At 45.4% G+C, this 25,211-nt stretch overlaps 2 protein-coding genes and 1 pseudogene across 2 annotated transcripts; 2 read left to right on the forward strand and 1 right to left on the reverse strand.

Annotated features, from left to right (window-relative positions):
- Positions 1-10,626: 10,626 nt before the first annotated feature.
- LOC136504174 (uncharacterized) lies at positions 10,627-15,377 on the forward strand. The gene is made up of 8 exons (XM_066499034.1): positions 10,627-11,058; positions 12,914-13,061; positions 13,406-13,556; positions 13,718-13,843; positions 13,923-14,003; positions 14,161-14,353; positions 14,445-14,709; positions 14,990-15,377. The coding sequence occupies exons 1-8, from the start codon at positions 10,813-10,815 to the stop codon at positions 15,220-15,222; spliced, it is 1,443 nt and encodes a 480-aa protein (XP_066355131.1). The 5' UTR covers positions 10,627-10,812; the 3' UTR covers positions 15,223-15,377.
- Positions 15,378-17,702: 2,325 nt separating this feature from the next.
- LOC136503445 (uncharacterized) lies at positions 17,703-19,371 on the forward strand (annotated as a pseudogene).
- Positions 19,372-20,295: 924 nt separating this feature from the next.
- On the reverse strand, positions 20,296-23,603 carry LOC136505362 (cell division topological specificity factor homolog, chloroplastic-like). Its single transcript, XM_066500509.1, has 2 exons — positions 23,410-23,603; positions 20,296-21,140 (listed from the first exon to the last, which is right to left on the reverse strand). The coding sequence occupies exons 1-2, from the start codon at positions 23,515-23,517 to the stop codon at positions 20,547-20,549; spliced, it is 702 nt and encodes a 233-aa protein (XP_066356606.1). The 5' UTR covers positions 23,518-23,603; the 3' UTR covers positions 20,296-20,546.
- Between the last annotated feature and the right edge of the window lie 1,608 nt (positions 23,604-25,211).

The raw sequence follows: 25,211 nt of genomic DNA on the forward strand, positions 1-25,211 counted from the left end.
GGCGGCAGTGCTCAGGGCAATGGCAGTGGTCGCCGGGTCTTTAGAGGCGGATGCTAGAGTTATTGACGCCGCGCTAGAGTCTATAGCTGATAAGCCGGTGGTGCCCGAGGAGTAGACGACGCTCCCTTAGGCGTCAGAGGGCGTGGTCAGACATGCTGTTCGGCCACTGAGCCCCCTAGTGGTGCCACTAGCTGTGGAGGAGAAGGACGAAGTGGAAGAGATCAAACATGAGGAATCACAACCCCAAGCTGTCCAAATCCTCCGCAAGCAAGGCAATGAGGTGGTGGTTGTTGAAGAGGAGGACACCACTAGGGAGCTTAGGAGTCTAGAGTCCACCCTGTCGACGACGATGAAGCAGATCAAGGTTAGTGTTGCGTCATCAATGTTTACCTTTAATGTTGGAGATTAGAGTTCATCATAGTCTTGATGCTTTTGCAGGGGATAGCTTGGACTACCGAGCAACGACGCTAATTGATCAAGAGGATGGAGCCCCTCACTAATGAAAATGCAAAGCTGAAGGAGGCGATGAAGCTCATGGAGAAAAATGTCTAGAGGGCTTGGCGCGGGCGGGACCTTGCTGAGTCTCAGGCACGGGATCTGGAATACCAAAAGGGAGCTCTGTCCGAGCAGTTGGCGACCACATCCAAGCAGTTGCGGGGAAGTCCAAGCAGTTGGCCACCGCCTCTGAGTGGCTGACGAGTATGTCCGAGCAGCTGGAGCAAAAGTCCGAGCAGCTCAGGAACATCTCCGAGCAAAGAAAAGGTATGGCGTATCGGTGATTTTGCTTTGCATTGTTGAACAGTCATATTGTTGCTGACGACTATTGTGCTCATAGAGCAAGATGCGGAGCTCGGCCAGCTACGCCAAACCATCGGGCAACTCTAGGAGGAGGAGAAGAAGGCGACTAGGCGAGCGAAGAAGCTGGCCAAGGAGCTAAAAGGTGAGTACTTTGTGGTCGGAGTTAGTGCTAGACTAATTCCTTTGGTTGACAGATCCTTGTGATGCTTGTAGAGTACCGTCGGAGGACCAAGGCACAGTTCAATGTGCTGGAGCAGGAGACTTGAACCCAGAGGGGCAAGCTCGACGCCGTAGTTGCCGGAGTCAAGCCGGTGCTCGACTGTGTCAACCTAGAGGTGGCTCCTCAGCCCGATGGTAGGCCACCGCATCCAGACACCTTCATCGATAGGTGCAAGGCGGCATGGGAGAACTTCAAGATCTTCAACCACGATGCCACTGTCACCGCCGTTACACACGCCCTAGCAGTGGTCTGGTCCCACTACTCGGCCATTAACCTTCAAGCGATAGGGGCCAGATTCGCCAGACGAACGGAGGTGACGGAGCATCAGCTGCTAGAAGATGAGGTGGAAGACGCAGTGAAGAAACGGGCCAGCGACGTCAATCTGTTAGGTGAGATGGACGGCGATGGCGAAGCCTAATGATCTGCTCGGAGAATATTTTGTAATAACTGGAGAGAGTAATTAGAGCACGCAAGAGCGTAGACAGACATTTACATATATGTATAAATGTTGTGAAATGTCATGTGCATGTTTATGCAGCTTGCTAGTATTGTGGTGAAAAAATCGTTGTAGTGTTAACCCTAACGCAATTATACGTAGTATAAGTAGCGTCCGAGCAGTTAGTTCGTTACTGAACTCTTAGCCTTGACTAGCCCATAGTCCATAACATCGAGCGCGGAGCCCGTGCATGTGTAGGAGGAAAAGGCATGACCAAAGAACCACAGTCGACCACCCATAACACAGAGTGTGGAGCTCGTGGCACATGTAGGGAGAGATCAGAGACTAGGTCTTCTCCATAGAGAACAGAGCAGAACGTGTGCTGCTTGGCGGTTGGTGAAATTACTTGGAGATATATGTAGTATAAGTGGCATCTGAGCAGTTAGTTCTTTTACAGAGCTCTTGTCCTTGGCTAGCCCAAAGTCCATAACGTCAAGCATGGAGCCCGTGCATGTGTAGGAGGAACAGGCGTGACCAAGGAACCGCAGCCGACCAACCATAACATAGAGCACGGAGCCTATAGCACGTATAGGGAGGGATCGGAGACTAGGTCTTCTCCATAGAGCACAGAACAGAACGTGTGCTGCTCAGTGGTTGGCGAAATATCTTGGTGATATGGAGAAACATGGCGGAGCATTTATGGAGATCACGTATGGAGTTTGTTAAGTAGTAGCTTAGAGCTGGCAACCCCAAATGGAGATTAAACTGTAATGGAGAAATAATGGAGACAAATTATGGTGATCAAAACTTCATTCATTATGGAGTGGAGAATACATATCTAGAGCGTTTCAAGGATAGAAACGTATAAGGTGCTCGATATGCCATGAATTAGGGACATCGAGTCCGTCCAAGTAGCATAGCCGGTAAGACCTTGGTAGTATGGCTTCTAAGTCATAGACCAAGAAATATGGAGACACACCGGTGCTGCTACTAGCTTGAGTGCATAGTCCCTAGACCACAGCTAGTAACTCTTTGAGCCATCTGCCCGGATGCCTTTCTTCTTTATGATATAACCTCTTTTTGAGGGCATCAAGGATCATGCCGTTCGCCTGTTCAACCTGGCCATTTGGCTCTAGGATGGGCAATGGAGACGTATTTGATGGAGATGCATTGGTCTTCGTAGAAGTCCAAAAAATGATGACCAGTAAATGTAGTTCTGAGGTCGGTGATAATGCTGTTCGGGAGACCGAATATGTGGATGATATCTTTGAATAGCTCGACTATCTTCTTTGCAGTAGCTGAAACAAGTGGTTTGTATTCGATCCACTTAGAGAACTCATCGATGGCGACGTACATGTACCAGAAACCACCTAGCGCTGGCTTGAAAGGCTCGATCATGTCTAGTCCCTAGCAAGCAAAAGGCCAGGAAGCTAGGATGGTCTGCAGTTCTTGTGCCGGCACGTGGATTTGCTTGGCGAAAAATTGGCATCCTTCACAACATCGGACGAGGGCTACTGCATTAGAGATGGTCATGGGCCAGTAAAAACCAGCTCAAAAAGCTTTGCCGACTAGGTTTCTCGAGGCCACGTGGTTGTCGTAGGAACTAGAGTGAATTTTGAGAAGTAGCTTCACTCCCTCTTCTTGGGTGATTATCCCTTCCTTGACACTTTCCTCATCAAGTTCCCATCCACCAGCACATAATGCTTGCTTCGATGGATTAGGCATTTGGTTCCAGTCTTTTTGACGGGTACGTGAGCGCTAGTGAGGTACTTGATGAACTGTTCCCTCCAATCGACGGCCAGCGAAGGTACTATAAGTACCAGCTGCTCGGCGGGGGGAATTTCTTGAACTTCCTTCTCTTCCTTAATAGACGATGTAAAGAGGTCTTGAACGAAGACCCTAGGTGAAATTACAGCGCGAGAAGAGCCTATCTTAGATAGGTGGTCGGCAAGCTGATTTTGATCTCGTACCACATGGTGGTACTCGATACCGTAGAATTTCCCTTTGAGTTTCCTGATTTTGACGCAATATGCGTCCATCTTCTCACTGGAGCAGGACCAGTCTTTGTTAAGTTGGTTGATGACCAGCGTGGAGTCTTCGTATATCATGAGGTGTTTGATGCTGAGCTCGACAGCTATACGGAGTCCGTGGAGACATGCTTCGTATTCGGTAGCATTGTTGGAGGCTGGCAAATGTATTCGGAGAACATATCAGAGCTTATCCTTGTTGGTGTAATGAACAGAATGCCAGCACTAGCACCATTGATGTTGAGGGCACCGTCAAAGTACATCACCCAATGCTCGGGGCAAGTAGCGATAATGGGCTCTTGGATCTCAGTCCAGTCAGCGATGAAATCAACAAGCGCCTGTGACTTGATGGTAGGCCTACTTCTAAATTCGATGGAGTAAGTATTGAGCTCGACAACCCACTTGATGATGCAGCCATTGGCCTCTTTGTTGTGGAGAATGTCCCCCAAAGGGAACTCGGTGACCACGGCGATCTTGTAATACTCGAAGTAATGGCGGAGCTTGCGTGATGTGATCAGAATAGCATATAGCAATTTCTAAACTTGAGGATAACAAGTGTTGGGCTCGTTAAGGACCTCGCTGATGAAGTAGACCGTATGTTGCACCTTATAGGCATGCCCAGCCTCCTCGCGCTCGACGACGATAGCTGTGCTAATGACGTGAGAAGTGGTGGCGATGTAGATCAGTAGAGTTTCATCTAGTCAAGGCACCGTCATGATTAGAGGCTTCGTTAGAAACAACTTGAGCTACTCCAAAGCTGTATTTTCCTCCTCCAAGCAGGAGAAGCACTCAGAGGCCTTGAGGAGTTTAAAGAACGATAGTCCCTTTTCACTGAGGCGCGATATAAAGCGGCTTAGAGCAGCCATGCAACCTATAAGCTTCTGTATGTTCTTTACACAGGTCGGACGTTTCATGTTGGTTATGGTGGAGACCTTGTCGGGGTTGGGTTCAATGCCACAGGCGCTGACGATGTAGCCCAAGAGTATTCTGGATGGAACTCCAAAGATGCACTTTGAAGGGTTCAACTTCCATTGGTACCTTTTCAGGTTGGCGAACGTTTCTTCGAGGTCGGCGATGAGATTATCGGCGGTCTTGGACTTGACGACCACATCATCGATGTAAGCTTCGATGTTGCGGCCGATCTGTTGATTGAGGCACATCTAGATGGCCCTTTGGTAGGTTGCCCCGGCGTTCTTGAGTCCGAAGGACATGGTGGTATAGCAGTACGCACCGAAAGGTGTGATAAATGACGTCTTGATCCAGTCGTCTTCCTTCAGGGATATCTGATGATAGCCGGAGTAACAGTTGAGGAAGGAGAGCAGTTCACAACCGGCGGTGGAGTCTACAACCTCGTCTATTCGAGGTAAACCGAAGGGGTCTTTAGGGCAGTGTTTGTTAAGATTAGTGTAATCAACATACATTCTCCATTCTTTATTCTTTTTTTGAACAAGAATAGGGTTTGCTAACCACTCAGGATGATACACTTCTTTTATGAATTCAGCAGCTAGGAGCCATTTTATTTCTACCCTAATAGCCTCCTTGTCTGGCGTGAATCATCGAAGTTTCTGCTTAATCGGTTTGGCGGTTGGCGAGACATTCAAGGAGTGCTCGATCTTCTCCCGTGGTACCCCCAGCATGTCTGTAGGTTTCCAAGTAAACACATCGGCGTTGGCAGTAGGAAGGAGACGAGCATGCTTTCCTATTTGGGGTCGAGGTGAGCCCTAATCTTCATGGTCTTGGAGGGGTCATCGAGGCTAAGGCCGACCTCTTGGTTTCCTTGGACTTGGCGGAAGTGCGAGGAGGCTCCAGCGATGGCATCTCTAGGTCGTCGGCGGGCATCGTCTTGGCATCGGTGACCACACTAGCCATCTAGATGGAGAGGTCGGTGGCTTCAGTAAGGGCGAGACTCTCTGTCTCGCAGGCGTAGGCGATGGAGAGGTTAGCCCCATAGGGCCAGGACTCCTGCAGGTGAAGGCATCTTCAATACTAGATAGGCATAGTGTGGTAAGCCATGAACTTGGCTAGAGCTGGCCGACCAAGTATGGCATGGTAGGCGGTGTTGAAGTTGGCGACGTAGAAGTTGATGTGTTCGACGCGGTAGTTGCTAGCTGTGCCGAACTATACTGGTAGGGTGATCTCTCCAAGTGGTTTGGATGCCTTGCTAGGTACCGCACCCTAGAAGGAGGAGTCAAAGGGTGTGAGAACTCCTATCCTAAGGCCTAGCCCCTTTAGGGCTCTAGCGAAGAGGAGGTTCAGAGCGCTCCCACCGTCGATGAGCACTTTTTTGAAAAAGCACTTTCTAGATGATTGCATCGAGGACGAGGGGAAAATGCCCTATGTAAGGGATGTCTACCCACTGGTCGGCCCTGCTGAAGGTGATAGGGACCTCGGACCAGGGGCGATAGCTAGGGTTAGCAACGGCGTCTTCCGCGTTGATGGCGAGCACCCAGTAGGCAGTGAGCTTCTGCTCTCTTCTGCTCTCGACGGAGGTGAGGCACCCGAAGATGGTGGCGACCACCTTGTCGTGATCCTAGAAGGCATTGTTGTTTCCCCCTGGTGGTCGGCAGCCTCCAGCTCCATCGTTGTTGTCATCGTTTGGCTTTTTAGCCTAGAACTCCTTAGCCAAGCCGAGGCAGTCCTTCATCTTATGCTTGGCGTTCTTGTGTAGAGGGCATGGTCCATTGAGGATCTTCTTGTATTGCTCGTCATAGTTGCGCTTGGCACGAGGTTCATCAACAGCAGCGACAATATGGTCTGGTCGGCGGCGGCAATATTGACTAGACTTGGATCCTTCTGGCCGATCACGACCACTGTCCTGATGGTGACTACGGTTGTTGTCGAGGCGATCGTTGCTGTGGCGAGTTGGGAGATGAGTGCCCACATCCTCGTTGAAACACACTTTGGCTTCTTCGGTGTCGGCATACTGGTTGGCGGCCGTAATCATCTCGCCAATCCCTATGGGCAACTTGCGGTTGAACTTGGAGCGGAGATCGTGGTGATGGAGTCCTCGAACGAAGGCGGTGATGACCTTAGATTCCATGATGTTAGTAATAGAATTCCTCATCTCGGAAAAGCGTCTGATGTAGCTATGGAGGAGCTCGGACGGCTTCTGATAGATGTGGTTCAGATCATGCTTGGTGCTTGGCCGAGTACACGTAGCCATGTGGTTGTCGGTGAAGACCTTCTTCAACTCTTCCCAGGATTCGATGGAGTCTGGGGTAAGGCTTGTGAACTAGTTCATGGTGGTTGGTGTGAGCATGACAGGAAGATAGTTTGCCATGACACTAGTATCTCCTCTGACGACGCGCACAACAGTGGCGTAAGCCTGTAGCCACTGTGTGGGGTTCATCCATCCCTCATAGGGCTCAACCCTAGTGATTTTGAAACCACAAGGCCACTAGAGTGTTCAAAGTGCCCTCGTGAATGCTAGGGGCCCTTCGGGATTGTCGGCGCTGTGATCTACAGCGTTGCCGGCGTTGAGCGGCTCGAGAGCTGAGTTCAGGTGACCAAACTCTTGCTCGTACTCTTGACGGTGGCGTACTTCTTCTTCATGATGACCGAAACGACACTCATCGATACGTCGTCGTGCGTCTCGGGGATTGTTGAGGTGCGCTCAGATGTCTTGGTCGACCTCCTGGTCATGTTGGTGAGGGTATTCAATGCGGTTGCCCCTAGCTCCCCTTAGAGGGGTTGCCTATCGTCGTGGTGCTAGTCGGTGAAACGACTTGGGCGGCGATCAGATCATGGCGCGGTTGATCGGCGAATCGAGCTCATGGAGTATGAAGGTCTCTGATCCTAGCGGATCTCATTGACCTGACAGTGTGCCGCTTTAAGCATGGCGATGACCTTAGTGACCTTAGGTGTCTATGGGAGCCAAGCGAGCTCATTGGGGGCCATGGCCAAGTTGGCGCTTGGGGTCTTGTAGACGTCGTGGCCATCAACACAGGCAAACTCATCGTTGAGGTTGCGTTGGAGTTGGCGTGGCCTTCCTTACGAGTCAAACTAGGCCTTAGCCATCGCAAAGGCAGCCTCGTTTGCTCAGCGTTGTGCATGGTTGACATTTTTGTTGATGCGAGCGGCGTGGTCCTCCTCGGTTTCCCCTTCCTACAGGGGGCTGTTGACGCTGATGTTGAAGATTGCGCCTCCACAAAAAAGAGGGAAAGGAAGTTGTTCGGTGGTGGTTTCGATGACAGTCTCTATAGAGCCCTAGGACTTAGAGTCTGGATTCTCTTCCAAGATGGTTTGGAGGGATGCTCTAGGGCATCGACCGACATGTAGCATGTTGATAGCCGGCAGGAGCTGGTCGGCGATCTGGTTGGTGAAAGGATGGACATCTCCAACCTGGTCGGCAAATTTGCCCTGTAGGGCCTCTTGATAAGTGGCAGCGACATTGGTAAGACCGAAGGGTAGGGTCGTAACCCCTAGAATTTCCTAAGCAACCTCCAATAGATCTGGACAGGAGGGTGGTCGATGCTAAACAAGAGTGGTTAGAGCTGATTCCGTGATGGAGAGGCAATCGACGAGCTTCTAGCCGACCTAATTAATGGATGCGATCAGATCATCGTTGTTGATTTGCCTCCTCTGATAGCGGAGGAGCAGGTGGCGAATTATTGATGAAGATGACCTTGGAGGCGGTTTTGAGATCAGATCTATAGTCGTAGGTGTTGGGGTGATCGGCGTAGAATCGATCTGCACTAGCTCGATGAGCTATCTGACTCCGTCAGCGTTGATGATCCACAAGATCGATCCGCCCGTGAAGATCTGGCTAGGCTGTGGGAGGGACGAAGAGCCTATGGAATGTACCATCTTGTTTGATATAGAAACAGCACGCACACCCCTACCTGGCGCGCCAACCATCGACAGAATATCGTCGGCAATCCTCCGAGGGGTATCCCACGAAGGTAGATTGATCGGTAGAGATGCGTGTAATCAAGAACAAGAAGGCAACAGAGACACACGAGTTAGACAGGTTCAGGCCGTCAGTATGATGTAATACCCTACACCTGTGGTATGTTGGATTGTATTGGCTATTGTATGATATTGCGTGAGTTTGGAGGAGGTCCCTGCCCACCTTATATAGTCCGAGGGGTAGGGTTACAAGTCGGTTGGATCTAGGAGATAATCAGAAAGTAATAACATATTACAGGAATCATGGGATGATACGTATCCTAACGGATCTCGTAGTATCTTCAGGATATCTTCTCGGTGTCTTGCGGGAGATGCCAAGCAGCGTCATGCCCTGTAAGGCTTCATCTTGTGGGCTGGGCCGCCCCTAGGGGCGCAACCCATGTGGTCTGCCATGAGTATCTAGGGTCGTACCCCCCACAAGACCTAATCCTCCTGGTGTGTCTTGATCTGAATGAGAGATACAAATTAGGGTTTTAGAATGTCTCTAGGGAGAGGGGTACAAGGCTATATATATAGGGGGTAGCGTCAATTCTGGACCCTCGGATCAAACTGACTTAAAAGAACGGCGTAGATGCAATCCCTAAGGCGGTGGAGAACTGACATAGCAAGGAGGGGCTGACATATGGGGCCCATAGGCTGGTTGGTCTGCAGGTGGGGTCGATCGGCCCCCTTGTCAGCCTCTCAGCTCGATCTTCGGTGGAGAGTCTTCTGGGGTCTTCTAGAGTCCTCTAGAGTTGTTTTCGTCGCGGATAAACACGATTAAATCTGATTATTGGGTCCACTTTACCGGTTTTCTGAATAAATTCTCTTGCAAACATAGATTCACCAAAACTTGTGGAATTAATTAGTTTAGACCCATTGACCTATGTTGGTGATCCTTTTTATGCATTTATATAAGTTATATTGACGGTATATGATGAACGTTAACTATCATCAACAACCGTACTACAGTTAGACGGTCACCATCTTTGTTTGTCTAACATGTTCATTTCCATCATTGATGGTTGTCCGGTGCTCATAATTTGTGTTGTTTTGATCCATTTGTCCTATTTCTTCATTGATCTTCACGCCAATTATTCTCCCTAAGATTTGTTATAGCATGCCCAACACATCTTAAATAGACATGTTAGTCCTAGTGAATTGGGCTATCATCATCTCACAAAAATATGCATAATCATACACAAATGCACATGCGCACATGATCCTTACACACATGTAGGAGAGTCATGTGAGCTTGAATCCTCACTTGCCTATAAGTCAATTTTCAGCTTTATGCTATTGCTATGTTGGAACTATTCAACTATTTAAACGCTTTTGCTGTTTCTATGTATGACTTTGGCTCACCTTTTCTTACCTAGACCACACTAACCATAGTGGCAGAGCCTGAAGAAAAAAAGCTCACAGGACCATTATAGTACTAAAGTAATGTTTATGTGCAATTTATTAGTTTTAGCCATTAGTTTGGTGGTTGGATAGTGTTTTTTGAATTTTTAACTTTAGACATTAAATTAGTGGCTGATTAATGGTTTTTTCAATTGGCAGAGACCATAAACCTTTTGTCCTACATATAATTTGGTGAGTGCAACATGTTATGGTCTAAATCTCACAAAACTTAGATATGTTTAAATTAAGGTCCTATTTAGACCACTTCATCTAAAGTTTATTCACTAAACTTTAGCTCTTGAGGCTCCAAACATGTGGTTTAAAATAGTGTTTAGACATTTGTCAGCCACCCAAAAACCCATTAGATTATTTGACCACAAAGTAAGTTGAAGTGGTCTAAAGTTTTTGTTTTCTATGACCAAAAGATAAATTTATCTCTTGTTTTTCATCTCCTTCCACAATCACCCGCTCGCATAACTCCTAAAACCACGTGACACCTAATCACCTTGCTCCCCCGCCGCCGACTATCCCGTGCCACCACACCCATCTCATATGGACCTCTTTCTGTTACCACGTTTCTCATGCTATGGTTATGCCGATTAAAGCCATAGTCACCGCACCCTCTTTTTATAGAGCCCACATAGTAACAATGCTGAACAGAGAGCCAGAGGTATAATAAAAGTCTTTTTATTAAATAAACTAAATCTAAAAACTTTAGCCATGATTCAACATACCCATAGTTTTTCGTTTGAATCCTGAATCCTGAATCGTTCCTAGTGACCACGGAAAAAGAAAACATTAAACACCGTGTCTGGCTGCCATGTGGATCCCACCAACTCGCCCCCACCCTCCACACCCACCTGAACCTTTTCCCTTCGTCCCCATCCTCTCCCTCTCTCTCGTCTCTCCCCTCCTCGACCCCGACCCGGCGACCTCCTTCCCGAACCCTAGCCCCCGACCACCACCGCGGCCTGCCTCCTCTGGGCGGGTCCTCCCCAGATCCAGCACGGGAGGTTGAGAAGGAGGCGGGCGGGTGGTGGATGGACGGGCCGAAGCGGTCGCAGCTGCGGGTGCGCCTCCGCGTCACGGCGCGCCGGCGTGGCGCCAACGGCGACGGCACCGGGGGCGCGGCCGGTCCCGGCGGGCGGAAGCGCCGGATGGAGGCCCCCGTCCTCAACTCCGCCGCCAAGCTGCAGCGCCGCGAGATCGGGGGCCGCCAGCTCGCCGCGCGCGGCGGAGGCCCCGCCGCCGCCGTGCCCGAGCGCTTCCGCAACATGCAACTCCAGGTACGTAGCGGCGCCGCGGGCGTCCGTGCGCTCGCTGTCCCTCCGGGTTGGGGGTGTTGGTGTGTCCGGTGAGGGCGGCGGTCAAGCTAGGGTTATGCGCTGGTGTCGGTGGCGCGTGGGGTCAAATTGGCGGGAATGACGGGTGGTTATGGCTGGGAAATGTTCTTTCTTACGTGTCCCGTTTGTGCTAGGCGGCAAATTTTGTTCCGGAGAGGAGAAACATTTCGTTTTGTGGATTCCCCCAGTTGTTTGTTTTCTTGCGAAAGGGCCCGTCTTTCAGGCAAATGCGATGCCTTTCAGTTTCAAGGCTCTTTCTTCTTGTGTGTGCAGCATTGCTGGGCTTGGGGCGGTAAGCTGCTGGAATCGAATAGCTGTCGTTGTTGTTCAGAATTGGGGCTTTTGGATTGGGCTCTTAGGCTGTTTGGTTTTGGTGTCTGTAATTTAAACTAATGCTTGTAAAATGGCGAATGTGAAATGACCTGCATTGAACCTTTCAGGTGTGTACATCTTACCATTTTGTGTTGCGTACCTATGATATATTGTCTGTATTTTTTTTGCCATGTTTGATGTTCTGTAAACGCCTTTCCTGAATTCTCAGGGGTTTGGATCAAGTTGTTATTTAGATTGTAGATATTCAAATCGAATAGGATTGGATCTTGGGGTCTGATATTTCCTAATGCTCCCTTAATTTGAATTGGAGGCTTGGTATAGTGGTTTGGACTGGATCTTTAAAACTACTCTGTAGATACTATGGGCTGTAAATTTGTTGTATATAAATTGGTTGAGCTAGTTATCCTCCACTCCCTGTATATATCTTTCATATTCCTTGGTACCAATGTTTTCAAGTCGTCTAGTTGACTCTGGTCGCCATGGGACCGACCAGACGATTAGTTGCGATTAGTCGTCGACCAGGACGACCAGTCGAGTCTGGTCTGGGCAGTGGGCACACCAACCATCATTGGAGGAAGAGCTCATCTTCATGAGCTAGGGGGGAGCAGAGGCGTAGAGCCAGGGAAGAGCTTCACCAAGAGGCGTGCTGGCTGGGGAAGAGAAGCAGAGAAGAGAGAAAGAGCAAAGCAGCAGCAGCCGTCACGCACAGGAGCAAAGAAGAGAGAAAGACCAGAGCAGCAGCAGCCGTCACGCACAGGAGAGGAGGAGAGAGAAAGAGCAGAGCAGCAGCAGCCGTCATGCACCGGAGAGAATGAGAGATGGGAACCCTAGAGACTTGGCCTCCTGTATATATATTACAGACCCTAGTGGGCCAAATTGGCAGCCCAACTACTCACCTGGAAGCACAGTCAGGCAAGCCCAAAGAAGGCAGTGCCCAGCCTGGTCGTGCAGCCCCCTGGTCGGATGACTAATCGTGATTAGTCGTCGACTAGTCGGACGACCAGGTTTCTAGTCGAGCTAATCGAGTCGAAGTCTCTAATCGAGGTCATGGTAGCGACCAGACCGACTAATCGTGATTAATCGGACAACTTGAAAACATTGCTTGGTACTGTTTTATAATTGGTATGATTCATGTGATCCTTGTCACACAAATCCAAGGGAAAACAGTGGCATTTCTGATTTCAGATGGTTGAGGTGCCTCAGTGCTGACTCCTGGTTTATGTTTATATCTTTGTTCAATTGTGGGCTTGTTAGAAGAGTTCAATTGACTGTGTTTGTGCTGGATTTTTGGGTGAAAAATGTTGGTGGGGTGCAGCATTTAGGAACAGTGGCACTATTATCAGTGTGTAGAATTTATTGAACCCGGACATGTGTTGAGTTAGTTAAAAGTTGGATTAGTTGTTCCTTTTGCCATGAACTATTTCATTAGATCTAGCATTGACATCATAATCCATTGTTTGTGCAGGAGGAGTTTGATACATATGATGACAATGCTCACCTATTTGTGAAGCTGCAGTTTCTTAAAAGAAGATCCAAAATTATTGAGATTGTTGCAGCAAAGGATATCATATTTGCCCTTGCTAATTCTGGACTTTGTGCTGCTTTTAACCGAGGTAGGTGTTCTCAAAATGAGATTTATGTGTTACACAATCTGATGCTCCCACTGCCCACCAAATGCAATTCTCTCTTTTCGAGGAGTCAAACGATATAAAGTTTGAACAAAGTTATAGAAAAAGTACTACATCTATGATACAAAATAAGTACCATTAAATTGATTATGAAATATATTTTCGTAATAAACCTTGTTGTAGACATAAATATTAATCCTATTCACTATAAACTTGGTCAAAGTTAAGTTAGTTTGACTTGCACAAATCCCGTAGTTGCATTCTTTTGTGCATGAAGGGAGTAAGAAAAATGCTGTCTTCTGACCTGTCTTTGTACTTTTTGTCTGCAGTAACGAACAAGCGCATAGCCTTCTTGAATTTGAGCCCAGATGAAGTGATTCGGAGCTTGTTCTACAACAAGAACAATGATTCCCTTATTACTGTTTCAGTTTATGCATCTGACAATTTCAGCACATTGAAGTGCAGAACCACCCCGATTGAGTAAGAAAGCATGCTCCAGAAATTTCTCTTATATTTCTCTGTGATGCAATTTTTCATGAAACACCCTATGAATAAGTATCCTTTTAGTGTAATTAATCTTTTTAACGCTAAAATTCTTGGCATCAACTAATATATAATTTTTTATTTAAATGTTCTTACAGGTATATTAGAAGGAATCAGTTAGATGCTGGGTTTCCCCTCTTTGAATCAGAGTCTCTGAAATGGCCTGGATTTGTTGAGTTTGATGATGTGAATGGAAAAGTACTCACATATTCAGCGCAGGATGGGTATGCATTCTAATGGTTCATCCACTAAATGGTGTTCATCAGAATAATATTGTTGTAATGCTCATCCTTTTATTTGCAGTATATATAAGGTCTTTGACTTGAAGAACTACTCCTTCCTATATTCAATACCAGATGAAAACGTGCAGGAGATAAAGATCAGGTTTGTGCTCTTTTCCTTGCTTATATCTGTCTTCCTGTAATTTAGAAAGAGATCAGGTTTGTGCTCTTTTCCTTGCTTATATCTGTCTTCCTGTAATTTAGAAAGAGGTAAAGGGGAGGGTGTCCAAATTTTGACTTGCTATTATTTTTAATTTCAGTCCAGGAATCATGCTCTTGATATATGATAGAACACCAAGTTATGTTCCATTGAAGATATTATCAATTGAAGATGGAAAGCCACTGAAATTCTTTAAGCACTTGTTGCACCGCAACAAGAAAATTGATTTCATTGAGCAGTTCAATGAGAAGCTCCTTGTCAAGCAAGAGGATGAAAACTTCCAGATACTTGATGTATGGTGTAGTTTATGGACAGAATTTTATTTTTCTTACTGTAATCCTTACTGTTTGAAGGCCTAATGATTTTATGGTCTGTGTTTTGAAGGTGCGGAGTTCTGAGCTAATTGAAGTCGGTGTCTCCAAGTTTATGACCCCTTCAGCATTCATTTTTCTGTATGAGAACAATCTCTTCTTGACATTCCGAAACAGAACAGTTGCTGTATGGAACTTCCGAGGAGAGCTTGTTACTTCATTTGAAGACCATTTGCTTTGGCATCATGATTGTAGCACCAACAATATTTACATCACTAGCGATCAGGATCTTATTATCTCATACTGCAAATCCGAAGCAGTGGCTGAGGATGGTACAGGTGCAGTACTCAAACTCTGACCATTTCCTCAGTATTTAGTTTGCACTGTTTATTTAGATTTCCCACGTGGGATTTTTCTTTTTTATATACTGGCCTCTTCAACTAGCCTCAGATGTCAACATGCTGGATGATTGCAACATTGAATATAGGCTGATAGATGTCAGGCACCATTACAAGATCATGAATATGACCAGATCATAAATGTGAACTGGATTATAGAAATCTTCCTTTGATTTGTACTATCAGCAGGGAATAATCTTGACACTGGTGCCGTGTGCAGTTATTCCAGTTGGATCCATCAACATGAGCGAGATTATGACTGGCAAGTGTATTGCCAAGATTACTGCCAATGATCCTGCCCTAAGTGCGGCCCCTCGCAGAAATGGTCGCAACAAGCTCTGGAGCACCGTTCCAGAAGCTCTGGAGGACGTCACGGCACTGTTTTATGACGAGGACAGGAACGAGATCTACACCGGCAACAGTCATGGACTGGTGCATGTATGGTCTAACTAGATAGTAACATGTGCATACATTTCGCCCTTTTGATTTGACTTGGTTAGCTTGACTGCATTCTGTATAATCCCCGGTTCGGGGCTCCACCTAGCTTTTGTATCTGGCAATAGAATGTGTTTCCTTGAGCAATTGTGAATGCAAAGTGTTCTTGTAAATATCTTTTGTTCATCGACCTTGTTCAAGTAACATAGAAATTAACCCCCAAATCTAACTTTGCTGGATACACCCCACCAAGTTTCTGGCAGCAAGATAGTGAAGATCTGGAGCCCTGACCTTCGTGTTATTGTTAGTTTCATGTGTAACAGTAGGGATTTGCGAAATGCTTGTGTTCTGTTGAGGGCATTGTTGTCAGAACTTGCAATTTCAGTTAGTTGTGGTTCTTTGTCTGTAAGCTGCTGAATAATTGTATTTGAAGCCTTGAATGATCCACGTTAACTATACCTGACTGAAATCCACCACATTCTGGCTCCCAGGAACAATACTAGCATCAAGTAATCTTAGTATATGGATATATAAACAGAAACGTCAAACAGCTGCGAATAACAATATGTGTATGCTGTTCGGTTGATGGTTTTTGCTGTTGACGCTGATTTGTTGCGAGAGAAAAATACTGTTCTATGACTCAAAAGTGTGCCGCTTATGGCTGATAAGCTCAAATGAACGGGGCGCTGCTGTGGCCGTGGTTCACGTAAGCACACCACATGCCTGGAAAATGGCGGACGCTAGACAGCAACTTGATGCTATTTCCTCATAAACAAAAAAAAAAAAAACATAATTTGCTTATTCAAAGAAGCTGGCGCTACAGATTGATGCCAGCTCTAAAGCAAAAAACTTGATGAAAATGTGGAGCGAGTAGGGATCCTTTTCCAGAGAAGGTGGTAGCGCTGCCTAAAGCACTGCAGAAGTGCACTCTGGTAGATGCAAGTTGTCTTTGGGTTCGAAGCTTCAGTTTGTTTGAGCCTCTGGCCTTGTGTTATTAGACATATAATGAGGGTGTATTTTATTTGGGTTTCTTTCAGGGGCTATCGAAGAAGATTTTTTTTCCCCACCCCCATATATAAGCCCATTTATCCAAAGCGGGTTTCTGGCTTTGCCTCCACTGCATTTGCATCAGTAGTCTTCGTAATTGTTTGGATCTCTAAAATATATAAACATGTTTTAGGTAACAGGAGTTCTGGTTAGGTTTTTTATTACTAGTTTTTAGCGTGAATTTTCGTTATATATTAAAAAAAAACCAACCCCGAGGCCCGAACACATCCCGGTGGCAACTGTCACGGGTTCGATCTCAACAAACTCAGATATATAGGGCGGCAGCCGGCAGGGCCATCTCCCTTGCACATCCATCACAACTGCTTCCTCGCGGCCGCCGGCGATGGCTGAGTGCAGCTCCAGGTAAACGGACGACCTGCCCCGCCTCCGCTGATCGATGCTGTTGTTTCAGCCTTTCAGTAATTCAGTTCTTGGTTTTTGGCAAGTATGGCTAGCTACCTAGTCCATCGTCGATCTTGGAAACGGAACTGAATTTTATTCTAGCTTACAATTACAAATTGGGCCTTTAGGATTATTGAATCGTTCGACAGAGAGACTTGCAGCTGTCAATGCTGGGCCCTGGTTCTCGTTTGCATTTTGCTTAATTGTGCGCTCAGTACAAAGTCAAAATGTGTATCGTGTTGCTGATGTATCTATTGGATTTGGATTATCTCCTAGAGGTTTTGTTCTCATGCAATGTACAACATCCTTTCCTCATGTACGAATTTAGGAAGAATCAACTACTGAGGTCGTACGTGTTCTTCTGAGCTGAATAAAAAAAGGCAGATTAATTAGTTGTTTCCTCTAGCCACGAACCATTTGGAGTATTTATTTAGCACTAACATTATATTTCTCCGTTTGGTGCAGGATGAGCTTGATATGTATGATGACAACACTGACCTATTTGTGGAACTACCTTACCTTAAAAAGAGATCCAAAATTGTTGAGATTGTTGCAGCAAAGGATATTTATATTTGCCATTGCTTAATCAAGATGAGGCTTTGTCCATGATACAATCTGATAAAAATATTACGGTTGTCATCTGTCCTCTAACATGGTTGTCACCTGTCCTCTGCCTTTGTGTTTTGTTTTCTGTCTGCAGTAACAAGCAAGCGCATAGCCTTCTTGAACATAAGCCCAGATGAAGTGCTCCGGAGCCTTTTCTACAACAAGAGCAACGATTCGCTCATTACTGTGTCAGTTTATGCATGTGACAGTTACAGCACATTGAAGTGTCGAACAACACCGATTGAGTAAGCACATATGCTCCACATATATTTCTATTAAAATTTCAGTGTGACGCACTGACGCTCTATGTGATTGTTCAAGAAGCACCCACTGAATGTTATGTTTTTTGTGTAATTTACTGTTTTTCTTCTCAGTCCTATATATGAAATATTCAAGCGCCTGTTGAATTGATTTGTTCTTGAACCATGCAATGCAACTTACCAATGTCCACGGGCTCATCTTCTTTAAGGTATATAAGAAGAAATCAGTTAGATGCCGGACTTCCTCTATTTGAATCAGAAAGCCTTAAGTGGCCTGGAAATGTGGAGTTCGATGATGTAAATGGCAAAGTATTCACATGTTCAGCAACTGATGGGTATGCCTTAAACAGTTTGTTGCACTAAATGGTATTTTTCACAACAATATTTTTCAATCTACCAGTCGTCCTTTTATCTGCAGTATCTATAAGGTCTTTGACTTGAAGAACTATTCCTTTCTATACTCAATACCGGATGAAAACATCCAGGATATAAAGATGAGGTTTGCATTCTTTCCCTCGGATTTATCTATCTTAAAGGAATCATTCTCTTGATATATGATAGAGCCATGAGTCATGTTCCATTGAAGATATTATCAATTGAAGATGGGAAGCCACTGAAATCTAAGCTCTGGTTGCACCCCAACAAGAAAATTAGTTTTATTGAGCAGTTCAATGAGAAGCTCCTTGTCAAGCAAGAGGGCGAGAACATTCAGATAATTGATGTATGGCCCATGAGATATTGCGCCCCCCCCCCCCCCCCCCCCCTAGAGTAGCCCTTTTACTTCCCTCGAGCTTAATGCTTTTATGATCTCTGTGTTGTGATGAAGGTGTGGAGTTCTGAGCTAATTGAAGTTAGTGCCACCAAGTTTATGACCCCTTCAGCTTTCATTTTCCTATATGAGAACAATCTCTTCTTGACATTCCGAAACAGAACGGTCGCTGTATGGAACTTGCGGGGAGAGCTTGACTTCATTTGAAGACCATTTGCTTTGGCATCATAATTGTAGCACCAACGATGTTTACATCACTAGTGACCAGGATCTTATTATCTCATACTGCAAATCAGAGGCAGTTGCTGAGGATGGTACAGGTGAAGTACACACAGGGACGAAGCCAGAAAAAAATTTCGGAGGGGCTGAACAAAAGAATAGAGGTTTTTTTTATATTCTCTTAATCTTAGCCCCTCCTACCTAATACATATATGCATAAAAATTTAAAGGAGGGCTTAGGGGGGCTCCACGTGCCCAGGATCGGTAGGGGGCCCCCCAGCCCCACTGCTGGCTCCATCGCTGAGTACACAAACCATGATCATTTCCTTGAAAAATTATTTGCATCATTCAATTAATCATGATTTTGGAGCATACAATAGAATTTCTCCTTTGGGTTTAATTTATTGAAACATGTGGGAGATTATTATCCTGACACAAGTGTCATCTGCAGTTACTCCATTTGGATCCATCAACGCGAGAGAGATCATGACGGGCAAGTGCATTGCTAAGTTGTCTGCCAACAACCTCAGCGTCGTCCCTCGCGGAAACAGTAACAGTGACAGCAAGCGGTCCTTGGTCCAGAGCACCGTTTCAGAAGCGATGGAGGATGTCACGGCGCTGTTGTACAACGAGGAGAGGAACGAAATCTATACCGGCAACAGTAAAGGGCTGGTGCATGTGTGGTCTGTCTAACAGGCCACAGTCTATTTGCGCCAAACTGTGAGGTTGCAGTCTCCTTGTAATCATCCTCTGTATTTTCGTGCTATATACCATGTTCAACAAGTAAACAGAAGTAGTCTCTAAGTCAAACTAGGCTGGATAGTGCCTGCCAAGCTTCTGGCAGGAAGACTGAACATCTGAAGGTCCTGAGCTTTACATTATTTTCAGATGTAACAGTAATGATCTGTGAAAAACCATTGTGTTTTTTTTTTTCTCTCATATCGTCGTCATTCGAATATGCTCCCCAACTTGTTTGGGACTTAAAGGCTTTGTTGTTGTTGTTGTTGTCGAATGCCCAAATCAGTCATGTCTTATCAAGTGCTCTGTAAACGATTTTTGACAATTTTGCTGAGCTATTGTCACCCAGCTGCTTGAACGCGTAAGGAGAACTTCGCTTTGCCCTAGTACTCTACCTGAGCGTTCAGAAACTCATGCATTCCACAGCATTTCAACAGTTCAGTACGGAACCTGGAGTCCTGGACGGTTTTGGAAAACAGCAGCCCCGAAAATTGTATGTTCTATTTCCTAATGAATGGAAGCAAGAATAGTCTTCAAAGAACCTGCCGCCACAGATCCACATCAAAATTTCCAGAATCGAAGTCTTGTAAATTGTTTTGAAATGTATCAGCGAGGCAAAATTCTAGAATCGAAGTCTTGTAAACTGTTTTGAAATGTATCAGCGAGGATTCATCAAATGCATGTTTCTTCAGATAGCTGTTCTTTTTGCCTGTAAGTAGGTTGAATTTGAATGCTCAATTTGAAGTCTTGTCTGATCAAGTGATATGCTAACGATATTTGATAATTCCACTCAACAGTCTGCGCTGCTACTGCTTGTAAACAAACAGAATCTGGAAGATGAGCAGCCCTACATCTTTAGCTTTGCGGCAGTAGCACCTGACCTGTGTATCCCGAAGCTCATGCCAATATGCCATCCTTTATTACTAGGAATTTCAACAGCATTGTATTCCCCAATAATTGGATATCAATTAATGCCAGGATCAGGTAGAGCATGGATTATGGAACCTAAACAAATAGGACAAACAGCAGCCCTGAAAATGGCATATACAGTTGGTGAAGACAGGTACTGGACGTTATTTTCTCAACAACGAAAACATAATTTTAGTTTTGCAAAGAACCTGCCACTGCAGGTCTCCGACAAAATTCCAGAACCAAATTACAGGAAATGTGGAGCGAACAGGGATCCTACATATTTACATCACTCTAAAGAACAAAACATTCTAGCTTTCTATGTAGAGGGTTCACAAACGCAATGAACAAATGAAACATTTCAGACCACACTCTGACAGAAGCACAAGGAATTAGTAGTTCTCGTTGGGTACAAAGAAGTCAAAGGTGACATCAACGTTCCCTGATGATTCTCCGGTGTCCTTGAAGTCGACGCCGACGATTTTCCCTCTGTACTGCTCTTCAGATTCCTGGTACTCTGGCTTCACACGGCGCACGGGAACTGTCACAGAGTACACGGTGCCAAGGCCAGCATTAGTCAAGATATCCACTTGGACGTTATCCCTTGATTCTATCTCAACAAACTCAGACAATGCCTCAATGACGTGCTCCACAATCTTTTTCTTTGCTTCATCACTGACTTCACACCTATCGGAGAACAGGATCATCTTAAGCCTCTGTTTTGCGATGTTCGCATTGGAGCTCTCCTTTATGGTTGGTGCAGGAAACATTATCTTCCATGCTAATTTCAGACGGTCAAGAAATCCCATGTTAACAACATTGTGAAGGAAGCCTTCCACATCTTGAGTTATAGGAGAAAAATCCTTCCTAGAAAGAGCATAGGTCTGGGTGGAGCTCTGCAAACATCTTTGATGCTCAACGCATAGCTGGTTGTTTGTAAGCATGTGATTGCTAGATGCTCCATGAGGAAAAGTACAAAAATGACCCTGCAGCATGACATAACTAAAATGGTAAGAATCCCAGTATATTCATTAAGAGCACATCATGGTACAAAAACTAGTGCAATTTCAGTAAGATCCAACTGCCAATCCTAAACTCACCATAAACTTGCAAGCATTTACATGATAACATCAAAGCTGTATCCAGTGACAGTTCAATGAGTAACACAACAGTACACTAGCTTAAGTTGTTTAAATACACACAACAGTTCATTGCATAAGTAAGCATACATTCAGGCCTTTTGTAACAATGATACAGTGAAGAAATATGCATATATGAAAAATGAACACAAAGACCTAACCTAATAGAGCAATGATAGCATAACTACAGGGTGGAAACAAACCACACTTGATCGAGTGAACGCATCATATATGCACAAAGATAGCCTCAGATGTTCTCTTAACTCTTAATGACAAGGCCAGCTTACTCTCATGCTGCAATTTCTCATTTCAGCACTGAAAACAAATGATGCTTAGCTTGAGGTTTATATCAAAGAAATTGAAACAAACACGATACACAACATTGTAAATACAGACTTTCCTCATTTCTAACTACCTCTCCGATCAAACTCATACCCTCAAGATCTCTACCAGGTACTACTGTACAATGAAACACATGTCAATGAAAGAAAAGAAAGAATCAGCTGGTTGGGTAGTGTCAGTAATACTAATATTTGCAAGGTATGAAAAGAAAACCCCATACTGTAGGAGATGGAGATGGTAAAAAGCAAAGGAAAAAAAGAACAACCCAGAAAAATGCCAGATACCAAGCAAACCTAGACATGGAGATCAGACAGTCTGGTATTGTTAAGCAAGGCTGATACTGCTAACACTACTAACAAACACACAGACTTCACAAGCTTAGGTAACCCATGTGAAATAGAGGAATCAAACCACTGCCAATTTAAAATTACAGGTACTTTGTTGGAGTAAACTCTAATTTTCCAAATACATTAGCAATTAGCATACACAGCAAATAAACTGATTGCAATGGAGAAGACCAATAAGAGAGGAGACAAAGTGGTTGACTTTGAGTTCGGGCAGAGCACCATCAAATGGGATACAAAAGCTGTACATATAAGCCAACACATTAAAATATGAAGAGAAAATCCTTTCACCATAAAATCAAATACAGGGCACTTATTCATGGTAGGACAATATGCACAAAGAAACAATCAGTAATTCGAGAAGAGTAAATTTGAGGTAAACTCAAGTTCTCAACAAATGGGTACATGACACCTGTTTTCTATATCCTAATGCTTACATTATGTACCCAGATATTTAGAATCCAAGAATGTACATCACTACAAGCTAGAATACGAGTGGAAACAACAAAGGGATACAAAAGCAGCAAAACATTTTGTCCCAAGAGAGCTCTCAGCACTGGGTACGCCCTTTAATGTTGGGGCAAGCAAAATAATAAAATGCCAAATCTAGGGAAAATGCAGATCTAAAAGTATAGCTAATCCTTAGGCCCTGTTTGATGGGGTTTCTTTGCAAACGACTTGACCTAAGAAGACAAGAAGCTGGTGAAGCCACATTTAGGAGGCTTCACCATTCTATTACAAAAAAGGGCTTCTCCCCTCTGCTAGCGTTTACTCAGCTCCACTGCAGAACACACATGCTTCCCGACGCAATTCACATGATTTATCAAACTTTAGTCCCGTCACATCGGATGTTTAGATGCTAATTAGGAGTATTAAATAGACTAATTAAAAAACAAATTACACAGATGGAGGCTAATTTGCGAGACGAATTGTTTAAGCCTAATTAGTCCATGATTTGACAAAGTGGTGCTACAGTAAACGTGTGCTAATCATGGATTAATTAGGCTTAATAGATTCGTCTCGTGAATTAGTCTACTCCTATGCAATTAATTTTATAATTAGCTCACGTTTAGTCCTCCTAGTTAGCATCCAAATGTCCGATGTGACACTTACTAAACTTTAGCCCCTGGATCTCCAGGTTGCTAACAGGCACTTAACACTTTAGCCCACCAATGAACACAAAAATGCACTTCGCACATTCATCGGACTGACACGAGGCAGCTTCACCCACCCATCAGAGGCACGCACAAACCCCAACCAGTAACAACCGCACCGCGGACTTCCAGCAGCCTGCCGGAGCATCTCCCGGCAGAGATTTGGGCCTCCCCAGCCAATCGAAAGCCGCACACTCGTGCAGATTCCACCTCTAACAGGCAGGATTAAACTAATTAAATGCTAGGGTTTAGGGGACGGGGAGCAAGAGTCCAGACCTTGGGGCCAGCGGCACGACGGAGCGGCGGGCGGAGCGAGGACGCGGACGGCGTCAGGACCGTGCAGGAGTCGCCGCCGATGCAGCCGCCGGAGATGGACATCGCCATGGATGCGGCTGTGCTAGGGTTTTGCTCTCCAGTCCCTTTTCCTCTTTTTTTTTTTCTCGCTTTGTCCTCAGTGTTGTGTTGGCCGTTGGTGGACTGGGCTGAAGAACTCAGTTGGAATTTGGAAGGAAGTTGGAACGGCTGTGTGGGTGCCAGGTGGGACGTGGACCCGAGTGGAATTTGGCTGTGGAACCGGTTTGTCATCGACCGATGCGGACAGCCTCATAAAGGTGTGACTTGTGACTTGTTGGTTTGAGGCTTTAAATTTGCACGGGTATATTTAAAAAAAAACTTTTCTTTGAGTGATATTTTTTAAGAAAAAAACTGCCATAGTTTAGCTTCCAAGCATATTTTAGATATCTAGGTCAGAATTGTTTGTCTGGCTATACAATAATTCGCAGGCTTCAATCTAAACTCGTTCATACAACTTAATGTGTAAAATGCACTGATCGGTTGCATGATGTGCTGAGCCTATCCGATAGCGTAAAAAAGATTGACCAAACTTGGCTAGGAAATAAAAATTAAAGCCTGTTGACATGTAGGTGTTTGGGTGTAGGCAACAGTACGTTGGGGCAATCCATGGCTACCACTTGCCCCTTGCCAGGGGCGAATCTAGGCTAGATAACCATCGGTGTCTTCTCTAAAGATGGTGTGGCTATTAGAAACTAATCAGCACTGTATATAATAATGTTCTATTAAAGTTTCAGAAATTTATCGGGGTCGGCGGACCCCAACGGCGAGCTATAGCTTCGCCCCTGCCCCTTGCCCAGCTAATCAAACATGATACAACTCAGCTCACAACCTGGCTCAATCCAACCATGCAATACAAACACAATTGTTTGCGTTGTGCAAGGCTTGCTCCCACCAGCCTAGCTCAGGAGCTTAGCCAAGCCTGAGTCCAGCCAACAACCAATCACATTCTCAAGGTTTGTTTGGTTGGTGAGCTAGGTAGGATGAGATCAATCCATCTCTATTTTTAGGATGGGATGGTTCCATGTGTTTTGTTGAAGGGATGAAGCGATTCTATTTTATTGTTTGGTTGAAGTGATAGAAAAAGGTAATAATATCATAATAGATATGTTAAGTCACCTTTATTGCCAGTGTCATAAGCTAGTCAAATTCACTCCTTAATCCTCCCTTTCCCTGTCTTTCTTTTCACCACGCAAGAACAACAAATAATGACCTCTATACACCCTCGACAGCCTCATGTGTAGCTGAGCGGCTGTGCCCTCGCCCTTCTCCTCACCGCAATTGGTTGTGTAGCCTCGCCCTTGCCCCTAGTTGTGTCCTCTTCGCCCGCCCTCGTTTTCGTCCTTGGCAGTGCTGGATTCACCCGCTCCAAGTCACGTCGTCTCTACAGCACGTCCCTCGTCTTCGTCCTTGGCAGTGCTGGATTCACCCGCTCCAAGTCACGTCGTCTCTACAACATGTCTGACGGTTAGCGGTTAGTTTTTTTTCTAGAATTAATTAGAGCCATATCATTATAAATTCTACATTTCTAAGGTGTGACACTATTTCCTCTTTAATAGAGTTGTGTCGTTATAATTCATCTAGAACATGAAATATGTTATTTTTGCACCCACGGCTACTTGAGACCATATGTGAACCACTGTAGTTTCGTATGGGCCAAAATGCCATTGCCACTGTGCCACCTCCCACCCTTTACTTGTCGATGCATGGAGCCCACCCGTCACCCC

This window comes from Miscanthus floridulus, chromosome 14, assembly GCF_019320115.1.
Source record: "Miscanthus floridulus cultivar M001 chromosome 14, ASM1932011v1, whole genome shotgun sequence".
NCBI lineage: Eukaryota > Viridiplantae > Streptophyta > Magnoliopsida > Poales > Poaceae > Miscanthus > Miscanthus floridulus.

Excerpts from the sequence above, each read along its gene's own strand:
- LOC136504174 (XM_066499034.1), top strand. The coding sequence starts at position 10,813 with ATGGACGGGCCGAAGCGGTCGCAGCTGCGGGTGCGCCTCCGCGTCACG. Across the intron at positions 11,059-12,913 it reads TCCGCAACATGCAACTCCAG|GAGGAGTTTGATACATATGA; the intron begins GTACGTAGCGGC and ends TTGTTTGTGCAG. Across the intron at positions 14,354-14,444 it reads AAAACTTCCAGATACTTGAT|GTGCGGAGTTCTGAGCTAAT; the intron begins GTATGGTGTAGT and ends TGTGTTTTGAAG.
- LOC136505362 (XM_066500509.1), bottom strand. The coding sequence starts at position 23,517 with ATGGCGATGTCCATCTCCGGCGGCTGCATCGGCGGCGACTCCTGCACG. Across the intron at positions 21,141-23,409 it reads GTCGTGCCGCTGGCCCCAAG|GGTCATTTTTGTACTTTTCC; the intron begins GTCTGGACTCTT and ends GTCATGCTGCAG.